The sequence below is a fragment of the Citrus clementina genome, unplaced genomic scaffold, assembly GCF_000493195.1.
Source record: "Citrus clementina cultivar Clemenules unplaced genomic scaffold, Citrus_clementina_v1.0 scaffold_5, whole genome shotgun sequence".
NCBI classification, from domain to species: Eukaryota; Viridiplantae; Streptophyta; class Magnoliopsida; order Sapindales; family Rutaceae; genus Citrus; species Citrus x clementina.
Window position 1 is genome coordinate 35,939,616 of NW_006262201.1, and position 12,518 is coordinate 35,952,133.

At 33.7% G+C, this 12,518-nt stretch overlaps 1 protein-coding gene and 1 pseudogene across 1 annotated transcript; both read left to right on the top strand.

Annotated features, from left to right (window-relative positions):
* Positions 1-505: 505 nt before the first annotated feature.
* LOC18041462 lies at positions 506-4,136 on the top strand (annotated as a pseudogene).
* A 4,518-nt stretch (positions 4,137-8,654) lies between these two features.
* On the top strand, positions 8,655-11,539 carry LOC18041463 (protein DETOXIFICATION 27). The gene is made up of 8 exons (XM_006433837.2): positions 8,655-9,082; positions 9,168-9,709; positions 10,018-10,104; positions 10,250-10,306; positions 10,554-10,792; positions 10,905-11,023; positions 11,146-11,235; positions 11,333-11,539. The coding sequence occupies exons 1-8, from the start codon at positions 8,813-8,815 to the stop codon at positions 11,405-11,407; spliced, it is 1,479 nt and encodes a 492-aa protein (XP_006433900.1). The 5' UTR covers positions 8,655-8,812; the 3' UTR covers positions 11,408-11,539.
* The last annotated feature ends 979 nt before the right edge of the window (positions 11,540-12,518 follow it).

Genomic DNA, 12,518 nt, shown 5'->3' on the forward strand with positions numbered 1-12,518 from the left:
ATTTTCTTCCTTATTTTGTTACTTAATGGACTGGATAATTGCAATAAAGAATTGTGTCGGGAAGTAGACTTATCCAATCCTCCATGATAAATATCCATAATATTTGTATCCAACTGATGAGAAATTAAATAAAAAAAAAAATTAACAGATTCAGGATTCAGCATAATTACGAAAATAACCACTCTGTAGAGATCTGTCCCATTTTCACCTGTAGTGCGAGTGAAGGCGGCCGTTAAATTGGATTTGCCCAATTAGGAACGTCAGAATCTGTGAAGAAATAATAATAATTTTTTTTTTTTTAAAAAAAAAAAAGAAACCGCCAAAAAAATATAGATACTAACAGCACGTCGTTTAGAAATGAAAATTACTACAATACACACGACTAGTATTGTTTTTGTTGTTACTTCTGTAAATTGATCAAAAATAGTAACTTAAAGTGAGGCTAATGAAATAAATTGAGAAAGTTAAAAAAAGTTTCATTATTCTTTTCAGTGATCACTCCCTCTTCTTACGCGGGCAGTGTTTTGTGATTTGTGACGCCAGCCCCACAATTCAGGGGTCAGCGGCGGCGGAGAATCTTTATTAACTATTATGTATAAAATTACAATAGGCACAACAATGCAGTGAATCAGTGATCAGTTGAGTTGATGTCGACGTCCTAGAAATAGCAACAACAAAAAATTGATTTCCCCCGATCTTTACATCATATCAGCCATAAGCGAGTTATGGGCATCGGAGAAGAAGAGAACCCTCTCTTACTCTCAAGCATTTATGAAAACGAAACACCACCTCACCTCCAAGAAATATCAAACGATGATTCACTGGTTAGTAAAACATGGAAAGAATCAAAGAAATTATGGCAAATTGCAGGTCCCTCCATCTTCAGTCGCCCTGCTATGTTCTCTATGACTGTCGTTACTCAGGCATTCGCTGGCCATCTCGGTGACCTCAATCTTGCTGCCATCTCCATTGCCACCACTGTCATTATTTCCATCAGCTTTGGCTTCTTGGTAACCCTAATCTAAACTCTGAAAAACTATTTTATTTCACTTAATTTACTGCCCTCTACCATGTCCTAATTCTTTTTTTTTGTTTCCCTTCTTTTAGTTAGGCATGGCTAGTGCGCTAGAAACATTATGTGGCCAAGCCTACGGGGCAAAGCAGTACCACATGCTAGGCATTTACATGCAAAGATCGTGGATTGTTTTGTTCATATGTTCATTTCTGTTGATACCCATGTTTGTTTTGCATCTCCTTTATTGAAGCTCATTGGACAGCCAACATCAGTGGCAGAGCAGACTGGTATTTTTGCTGTATGGCTGATACCATTTCACTTGTGTTTACCATTTCAATTCACTTTGCAAAGGTTCTTGCAGAGCCAGTTAAAGACTGCAGTCATTGCTTGGGTCTCTGGTTGTGCTCTTCTGGTTCATGTGATCGTGAGTTGGGTTTTTGTTTATAAGCTGAGAGTTGGACTTGTTGGGACTGCTATTACTCTTGATTTTTCATGGTGGCTCTCGGTTTTGGGTCTTTTCTTGTACACTGTTTGCGGCGGGTGTCCTCTCACATGGACCGGTTTCTCTGCTCAGACCTTTGTTGGACTTTGGGAATTCTTTAAACTCTCTGTGGCTTCCGGGGTTATGCTCTTGTATGGTTTGCTCTCTCTTGATTTGTTGATTTACCGAATTTTTAGATTTATTAGATAGAGGAATTGAGCAACTGAGTTTGTGTTTTGTGACGACTGTTTAGGTTGGAGAACATTTACTACAGGGCATTGATAATAGTGTCTGGCTATATGCATAACACTGAGGTTGCTGTTGATGCCCTTTCCATCTGGTAGGCTCCTGATCCCTGACTTTGTTACTGCAACCTACATTTATTTGTTTGTTTGTACACATTTCAGTTCCATTGAATTTTCACTTTTTTTTAAAAATTAATCTTCAGTGTAACTGTATTTGGCTGGGAATCCATGATTCCTCTTGGATTTTTGGCTGCCACCGGGTATGTTTTTATTCATTATTTTCCCTTGCCTTCCCTCTCTTAAATCCAGAATTAATTGTAATAATCAACTGCGAATACAGAAGAAAGATTACTATTTGAACCAAGAGATGGTACTGAGCTAGGTTCTATAATATAAAGCATCAGGGTCCCCAATGTTGGCCCCATGGTTATCATTCTTAATTGTCCACTACATCCCCATGGTTATCATTCCTAATCGTCCACTACATTCCTAACAAATAGTATTAAGTAGCTTTTCCAAATAGGGCGTATTAAACAGTGTAATATCTCGTTATCTCATGACATAGAATTTTTATTAGATAAGGAATATAGTCTATTCAGCCGACAATTCAGCAAAAATTGAGTATCGTATACTTCTAGGTGACTAGGAAGTAACTTTAGTTGGCTTGAATTGAATCATGTTAAACATTGTTTCCATCTCTCAATCTCATATATTTAGTTTTGTATTTATTTATTTTATTTGTTTTTGGGAGTGTTGATAGTGCAATTCTTTTCTACAGGCTTTGTTTACGGTTACTGTTTCAAAAATATTTAGGAAATGTAAAGAAATTTACTCCTCTTATTAGGTGATTTTCCCATTATTTATATCATATCATCAACCTCTGGTGATGGATTAGAACCTCATATATGGTTTAGAATATGGACATAACTTTAATACGGTTGTCAAAATGATAAGGTATGAACCTTCGCCTACCAACAATTGGGTTTGGATTAGACCTACAGCTGTTCCATTCCAATGAACATGGGTATACTTTTATCTAATCAAATCCAACATTTGTTTGCAATTTTCTACGTTTTGTAACTTTTGTGGCAGGATACTTTTCTGACCAGTTGACTGACTTGAATATCTTGTCTTTGGTCGACCATTTTCTGGTTGTTGGAGTTTTTTTTTCCCCCTATTCACTCATCCATTCAAATTCTGTTACTATAAACTTTTGACTTGTGAATTTTGATTAGATTATCAGGGAATAGGATCCCAAGAGCAAAACTGAGACTGTTACTCTTAAATATGCCTCTGAAGTAACTAGCCTCATCTAGCTTTTCCTGTGCTCTCTTTCTTACCATGTGATAATACATCTTTATACAGAGTTCGTGTAGCAAATGAACTTGGTGCTGGCAATGCAAATGGCGCCAAATTTGCAGCCATTGTGTCAGTGCTGAACTCCCTATTGGTTGGACTTTGCTTTCTGTCAATTATAATAGCCACCCCTGAGAAGCTTGCTATGATCTTTACCTCAAGCTCTGCTGTTATTACAATGGTTAATGAATTAGCAATTTTGCTTGCACTCACCATTCTTCTCAACTGCATTCAACCAGTTCTCACAGGTTAGAAGCTCAAAATGACTTTGTTCTTTGCAGTGTCAAATGTTGTTCTTCTGATATGGTTCGATGATTGTGTCTTGTTTTTCCAGGTGTTGCAGTTGGATGTGGATGGCAAGCATTGGTGGCATTTGTAAACATTGGCAGCTACTACATAGTTGGAGTGCCTCTTGGGGTTTTCTTGGGATGGCTGCTCCATTTTGATATAAGGGTATGAATGATTGCTTTGTCATAAGGGCACAATAGGATTTTCTACATAGTTTGAGAATGATGAAAGTTTTTTACACTATTAGAGTTCTCAAACCTACCATATTGGTATTTGTCTTTAGAATGTAAGATGTGCTTTTCCGGATGTTGAGTCTGGCAATTAATCGTATTTTTGTGCTTTTGTTTCCCCTGGTTTATGGTTTATGCAGGGTATCTGGACAGGAATGATCAGCGGAACTGTTGTTCAAACTGTAATACTGTGTGTGATCACCATAAAGTGCGAATGGCAGAAAGAGGTAATTTACAGAACTACTCTTTGAACATATTCATGAACTTTTGAAGCGCGAAGGATGTTAAAATTTCTTGTGTTTCAAAAACACATTCACAGGCTCAGAAGGCTCGGCTTCACATATTGGATGAGGTTGCATCCGATTGATAATCTTAATTTTGTCATAAGCGAGAGGTCATCATGATTTCCCGAGTTTTGAAAGAACTATGCTTGTTCAGAACGAATACTCAAATTCCATTTCATTAGCCTGCCAGGCAGGCCCATACCAAGATTATTATTCAATTAATTTGCAAAAGTTATCTCCGGGAGACTGATTTACTTTCTCTAATTTTATTCTTAAATTTGTTCAAGACTATGCAGCCATATTTAATTTTATCCATTTTCGCTGTTTCAATAATCAATAGTACTGCCGTAATGATACTAAAATTAATTAAGTAAAAAGAAAAAAGGTAAGAAAAAAAAATAATGACAATAAATAAGATTATGGAAACGGTATAAAAATGCCCTAATTATAAATAAATGATTTAAAGGAAGGAATATTATTTTGGTCGACATGCATAAAATGTTCTAGAAACATTCCGACGTTTTTAAATTTTAAGTCTTGTTTGGTTCAGGTGAAATGGCAGTGTATAATAAAACGGTAAAACCGACAGAAAGAATGTTATCGTACAACCAAATTGATGACTTCATCTCTTCTTAGACACATGGCAATGTGTTATAGCGGACGAAAAATCTGTATCCCACGTAAGGTAGAGTATTCTCTCTTAACTATACACAATTAAAGTTATAATAAATTTTATAATATTTATCACTATGTACTTAAAATTCGTATTCTATCATAAATCTATGCCAACACAGCGATAGCTTTATCAGAAAGAAACCTCATTCACCTAAAACTGCTGGAGCAGCTTTAATCGAATCTCCACAATAAACATTAAAAGGTCCTTTTATCTTATATGCATGTAAGATAGAGATTGCCAACATTTAAAGGGGTAAGTATGACCAACACTGAAATCGTGTTCTCGCAATCTGATCGTGCCATGTGTTTATATTTAATAATGGGTCCCACGGTTTCCATCGATGTCGCAGTCATGATCGTTTTTGTTTTTATGTTTTTAAAGACGTCTTGGCTTTCGCGAGCAAGGTATTTTCAATCGCATGCAATAGGCAAAATTCTAGCGATTTTATAAGTTGAGATAATTTAGATCTAGTTTGCTAAGCAATTCGCTCTGTGCGTTTGGCATTTTTTTTTTTGTTTATGAAATTAAAATAAATAAGTGTACGAATAAACTAACTGGGCCTTGGTATAGTGGCCAGGATTCTGTACTTACAACTGTGAGCGCAACGGTTTGAGTCCCCGCAACATATGTAGGAGTTTATTTTATTCTTTAATTATTAAATAAAAACAGTCTTCTCTTTTTCAAAATGTAAGTAGAGTAGACACCCTTCGAATATTAAAAAAAAAAATACAAATAGTTATTATTTTTCAAGAAGTAAAAATTATATGTCTAGGGATTTTATTCTTAGACTGGACTTCGAATAAGACATATAGAACCAACTCTTAATTGACTTCCAATGCATTTATTACCACATGCATTCTCAAGTTTATTTTAACTTCTAATTAATGTCTTTAAATCAATCTGCCAAACTTTTTAATTGTTTGAGAAACAATGCCAGAACGCAGCACAACAACTTTAGTTTTGTTTCTCCATGGGTTTAAATTATTATTTTTACAAAAAAAAAACAAAAAACAAAAATAATTTAATCACCTTTCGTTCTTTCAAATTGACATATTTATACATCTCATTAGATCTTTTTTGTGAGATTATCATTCGAGTAATGCTAACAGTTACAAAAGAGAAGTGCCGTTTCAAACGTGTCGGGGGATGGTGAAAGATATTGATTCTAGATTGAATAACAATACGGAATTTTTTTGCCTGATCGATCAATTTCGGCATGATCATCACTTCAACGGGAATCTGATTTTTATTTGATTGGGCAGTGCAGCTGTCTTGATTACGAGTGTTCAAACGTGGGAGTATACTGCGGGGACAGGTATATATCTTGTCCTGGTTGCCGAACAATTGAGAGGATAAATATATTCTAATCAATTTTCGTAAAATTTGGACTTCAGCTAGCATATAAAGAGAGATTTCGTACTTTCTTAATATCATTATCTTATACATCTATGTTACAATTTTTTTTTATAAAAAAAAAAAACGTGTCACATTATTGAACTATCCATGTTATAATCCAATTCAGTATAAAATCTCATGCTTTTTTTTTTTTAAATAAAAAGCTTCAATACACTGTGTAATCTTTTTTTCTTTTTTTTTTAATAAAAACAAAGTTGAAAAGCGTGACCTCCGCCGATTGCCAATTTTTCTTGCATGGAAAATGCTTCAAACTTTGAGTGGCTTCCACTTTGTATTCAACATTTGGTGAATCTATCTAAATGTAAAAAAATAAAATAAAATAAAACGGGTGTGTGTGTGTATAAAATAGGCATGAGATATATAGAATATTAAAAGATACATTGCACGAATCATAACACCAACATAATTATAAATTTTAATAGATTTTTGATAATTAGGGATGTTAATTTTATATGTGGGTATTCGATTTGAACGGGTATCCTGAACGAATAAGATTACTTTTTATTATATTTGTATTTGTCCTACCTTCATATTAAATCTAAAAGCTTATTTTTAATTTAATCAATTAAACCAATTTAGCTAATATGCTTTCACAATACTGTAATGCAATATAATATAATTTATATATTATTATTTAATAATTATTTAAGTTAATTAAAACTTAATTTCAAGATGGAAACCACAAGAAGAAAAATATTGATGTTAGAACAAGAAATCCTTTGGTGAAAATCATCACTTATAATTCAGGAATATTCATGTTATATTACCAAGAATTAATAACAAAATATGCAAAAGCGTATTTGAATGCATAATGCGTAATTGCCCCTGAAGTCGTGTAGTTGGCCTTCCAAATCAAAACATTTTTCTATAGAATTCTTTAAGTTTCTCTGTGTTCTTTTTTTGATGGAATATCAAAAAGAATAAAATGATATGTATGATCTGAGGACCATGACTACTTATATAGATAACTTTTTCTATTATCTTTAGATATTTTTATTTCGGCTAATCATAGAAATAGAAATTACCCTTAATTCTTTACATATTAAAGGTCCACACCCTATCAGATACATTAAAGTTTATATTACTGAAAACCTTAATAAATCACTTTTAATTGGGCTTAACCTTGTATTGACAGATTGCAACACATAATTATTCACATTTAAACTCAACATTGGATTAAGGATCCAATAATGATGGATTAAAATCTAAAAATTAATTCTTTAAAAACTAAACACTTATGGTCTGCACAATTATTTAATGAGAGATTTTTTAAAGACAAATTTCCTTCATTTTCTCATGATGTGATATGTATAAATCGAGCTAAACATCACATAGATAGTAAATAGTTTATGAATTATGATTGATGTTAATTTTTAAAGTAATGATACAACCACAAACTATTGTACAAATTTATTTTGTACAAACTAATTTGTAATTAACTCATTGATTGAATGGAAATACAAAATAATAAAAATAAATCATGTGATCCAAGAGATATTTAATCTAACTAATATAATGAATTATGATTGATGTTAATTTTTAAAGTAATGATACAACCACAAACTATTGTACAAATTTATTTTGTACAAACTAATTTGTAATTAACTCATTGATTGAATGGAAATACAAAATAATAAAAATAAATCATGTGATCCAAGAGATATTTAATCTAACTAATATAATCAGTTTGTATAAACTTATTTTGTACAAATTGATTTGGTATTAATTCATCGGTTGAATAAATATACAAAATAATAAAAATAAATCACGTGATCTAAGAGATATTTAATCTAACCAATTTAATCATGTTACATTAATTTGTATAAAAAAAAATTGTACAAGATTTTGAAGCTATATTATTGCTCTAATTTTTAACTATTTTTATGCAAGTGATTTAGATAATGTAAAATATTCAAACTTATTTGGTCGAGTTGGTGATATATATTTTGTGTGCATTTGATTAGATACTATAATTTATAAATGATGTGTAAATTTGTATAATAAATTTTGAAGAAGTGAGTAGTGAGAATTATCCTAAAAATCCGCTGGTATTTAGCAGATTTGGTATTGCTAAAATTTTAACGAATAATGGATAAGAGTTTGAAAATATCACTACCCATTAGAATCTAACCCGCATCCCTAAGTGTAACAATACATATCAGTGTTAAAAAAAAAATTGAATTAATAAAGCATCACCATAAAATTATTTTAATGAAATTTTACTTCTTATTTAAAAAATACATAAGCACCAAAGGTTTCAAAAGATTTTTCAAATAAAATTATTCAAATGAAATAGTTATTCTCTCTCTAATATTGGAGAGTGGTTTTTCCTTTTTTAATTGATATTATATTATTTTTTATGTCATCATATTGAAGAAAGAGAAGTGCTATAACTACTTTTTTTATGAAAAAAATAAATTATCTTATTTTTATTTTAACTGTCTTTTAAAGCGAATTTATTTTTTCACTCTCATGTTTGTTTTGCAAGTAAATAAATAGGAATTTAAATAATAAAATGAGAAGAGTGTTTTGCTGATCTTATAATGTTTCCATATTAACAAGTGAAAAATAACAGTCAATTCGACTTACGTGGCAATAAATTGTCTGATCCAACCGATCTTTTAATATCACTTGTTCACCTGACAAACAAGAGAAATTGACCCGAAAGCGCTGTTTGATTCGCGTCCGCTATCTCACCACTTCAAGTAAAATTAGTCACGTAAACGTATCATTACATTCTTGACTCACATACTCTGCAAAAAACCAACTCCCCTTTTTCTTCTCTCTGTCTTCTAGAGCAGCAAAAAAATCATCTTTTCTCATGGGGGACACAACAGATCAGAATCAGCGGCCCTTGTTAACAGATAAAGATGATGATGATCGTGAAAATAACAATAAAGATTTGACATCAAGGGTGTGGATTGAATCAAAGAAGCTATGGCAAATAGTGGGTCCCGCAATATTCAGCCGGATTTCTTCTTACACCATGAACATCATCACTCAAGCCTTTGCTGGCCACCTTGGTGATGTTGAGCTCGCTGCCATCTCTATAGCCAACACAGTCATTGTTGGGTTCAATTTTGGCCTTTTGGTAATCACTATTACGAAGGTTATTATTAATTTTCTCTTTATTACAATAATTAGGTAGCTAGCTAATCAAAGCTATAATTGAATAGTTGGGAATGGCGAGCGCACTAGAGACACTTTGTGGGCAAGCATTTGGAGCCAAAAGGTACCACATGTTGGGCATATACATGCAAAGATCATGGATAGTCCTTTTTCTATTCTGCTTCTTGTTGCTGCCGTTTTACGTATTTGCCACCCCGCTTCTGAAATTACTGGGGCAGCCCGATGACGTGGCGGAGCTGTCGGGGACAGTGGCTGTGTGGATGATACCACTGCATTTTAGCTTTGCGTTTCAGTTTCCGTTGACAAGGTTCCTGCAGTGCCAGCTGAAAAATCAAGTGATAGCGTGGGTTTCACTCGTGGGCTTGTTGGTGAATGTTCTGACGAGTTGGCTATTCGTTTATGTTCTAGATTTTGGTGTTGTTGGTGCGGCGCTGGCTCTCGATATTTCTTGGTGGGTTTTGTGTTTTGGGCTTTATGGATACGCTGCTTTCGGCGGCTGCCCTCTAACTTGGTCAGGTTTCTCGACGCAAGCATTTTCTGGCCTCTGGGAATATACCAAACTCTCCGTAGCTGCTGGAGTCATGCTATGGTTATCACACTATCATTATCATTGCCATTTTTATTATCATTGTCATTATGATTTTCATTATCATTGTCATTATCATTATCATTCCTCCGTGGTTGGTTTGCTCGTTTCCACGTCACAATAAAAAAAAGAAGAATGATTAATGTATACAAATACCGTTGGATTTGAGACCCCATCAGTACCACTGCCTAATCCATTTTAACTAAAGTCACTTGATCAGTTTTCGTTATTTTAATTTTTATTGTTAACTTTATATTATTTATACAATTGTCGTTGGTGTAATCTTGTCTTATCTGCTTGTGTTTGTGCAGTTTAGAGAATTGGTATTATAGAATATTAATACTTATGACTGGGTACTTGAAGAATGCCACGTTAGCTGTGGATGCACTATCTGTCTGGTAGTATATTATTTTTACTCAACTATTGCGGTTTTTTTTTTTTCCTTTTTTTCCCCCCTCCTACTCCAGTTTTGTAGTATGTTTATCAGGAAAACAACTCCACATTTAGTATATGGTTTAACAATTTTATGGCATTTTGATGCAGCATGAGTATCAATGGATGGCAAATGATGATTCCCCTAGCTTTTTTGGCCGCCACCGGGTACTAAATCTCAATCATTATTCACATTTTACATAAAATTAATAAAACGTGCGTCAGCATTTTAAAAGTTTAGAATCATTTTTACTATTTATTTGAAATTAAGAACAAACAGAGTTATAAAATTAAAAAAAAAAAATCCAAAAAGCACCTTTTATTTTTCATTTTTTTAATTTTCTTTTTTTACACTTTTGGTGATCAAAACATTTTTTTTCTTCAATTGATAATTTCTATGGCATACAATTTCCAGAGTAAGAGTAGCAAATGAGCTAGGAGCAGGAAATGGTAAGGGAGCAGGATTTGCAACCATTGTGTCTGTGGCACAATCGACATTGATTGGTCTCATCTTGTGTGTAATCATCATGATTCTCCATGATAAGGTCGCATTAATATTCACATCAAGTAATGATGTGCTTGCGGAAGTTGATAAACTCTCATTTCTCTTAGCCATCACCATTCTCCTTAACAGCGTTCAACCAGTTTTATCAGGTGAATTTCCAACAACATTTATACATTATGTTCAATTTCATCAACTTTTTATCAGAAAAATGGTTTATGTATGCATCAGTTGTCACACTAGCTGGTAATTTCATTGTGGCAGGAGTGGCTATTGGGTCTGGGTGGCAAGCAACAGTTGCGTACATAAATCTTGGCTGCTATTACATTATAGGACTCCCGCTTGGATTCCTGATCGGATGGGTTTTCAAATTGGGTGTTGGGGTAACTTCAGCTGTTCCTTTTTCTTCTGTTGTTGCATGACAATTCACATGAACACACACACACACTACTTGGTTTTGAAAATGCGGCAGCATAGTCTAAGTAATCGTTCATTGATGCACCAGGGTATCTGGGGTGGGATGATCTTTGGTGGGACTTTTGTTCAAACGGTGATTTTGGCCATCATAACGGCACGATGCGATTGGGAAAAGGAGGTGGGATTTAACATTGTTTCACTTCCGTTTTCTTTTATCTTTTTCTGTTGAAATGGATGTCTATGTCAGGTAATTTATCATTTTGGTGGATTTACAGGCTGGAATAGCTAAGCAGCGTCTACAGAAGTGGTCGAATCCCAACCCAGATGATAAAAGAGCGGACCGAAGCTGACGGCAATATATCATAATGGATTTTGCACCAGTGGACTACCTCTTATTTTATGAATTTTTGTTTCTTTCTCCACTGCATACTCAGTTTTCAATGATTTATTATATGATGCAATTTCATATTGAAAACAAAAAATGCATTCCTTTCATCCATCATCAGTTTTTTGCCAACTTCGAGTTCAAATTCTAACGTCAGAACTGTTAACCCCTGGTTATTCCTATCCTGCGTTAGTTCGTGTGACCCATAATTTGGAGGTACTGAAAACATTTAATCACGAGCTTTCGATTATAAAGCAAAATCAACACCTTTTCATAAGTTCTATGACTTCAAAGAATCACCAGTTTATATGAAAATCTCAAGACGACTCAGTAAGTGCAGGATATACCATTCAAGATGAAATTCTGAACTTCTCGTTCAATAGAAATACATTGATGCATCATATCATCTATATAAAGAAATATCTGATCTTCAGTTAGTGAGGAGCTCTCAACCGTAAGATCTTTTATGTCAGGCCGCCAATACTTGATAAGACAAGAATCGCAAATGCAACAGTTCGCATCTATATTCCATACTTGGCCAGAGCCCAGTGCCCACAAAACCACTGTAATTCAAGCAAACAACAGATACATCATTACAGATAAATATGATTATCAACTTAAAAAATGATGATGACTTAAAGCAATTACAGACTAGGTAGCTGCAATTAATGATCTAGAAAAGTAAAATGCAGCCATTTCAGCTCGTTGATAATACAGAGTTAAACAATGGCACATAAAGAGGAAGCTAGAGCAGGGCATGTTAATCTATTTTTTATTTATACGTATCGTAGGAATCAAAGACTTCCCTGAATTCCTATTGAGAGCTTATAAATTATCTTATGGTGCTATAATTACTCTCTCTCGAACTAATGGCACTCTAATTCCATCCTTGTCTGACAGAATTGGAGTACACCAACGATGAAAAATTTATGAATGTGCAATACAGCTCTTCTTTCCCATCTTCTCCTCAGTATCAATGTGCAAAAAATGTTGGACAGCACTTGGGCTAAAAACATCAATGATGTCATATAGACTATGACAAATTTAGATAAAAGTGGACATACCTAAAACATCAT

What these genes read in the sequence shown, in the direction of transcription:
- LOC18041463 (XM_006433837.2), top strand. Translation starts at nt 8,813, where the DNA reads ATGGGGGACACAACAGATCAGAATCAGCGGCCCTTGTTAACAGATAAA. An exon ending in TTTTCAAATTGGGTGTTGGG is followed by an intron (nt 11,024 to 11,145) that starts GTAACTTCAGCT and finishes TTGATGCACCAG; the next exon opens with GGTATCTGGGGTGGGATGAT. An exon ending in GATGCGATTGGGAAAAGGAG is followed by an intron (nt 11,236 to 11,332) that starts GTGGGATTTAAC and finishes GTGGATTTACAG; the next exon opens with GCTGGAATAGCTAAGCAGCG.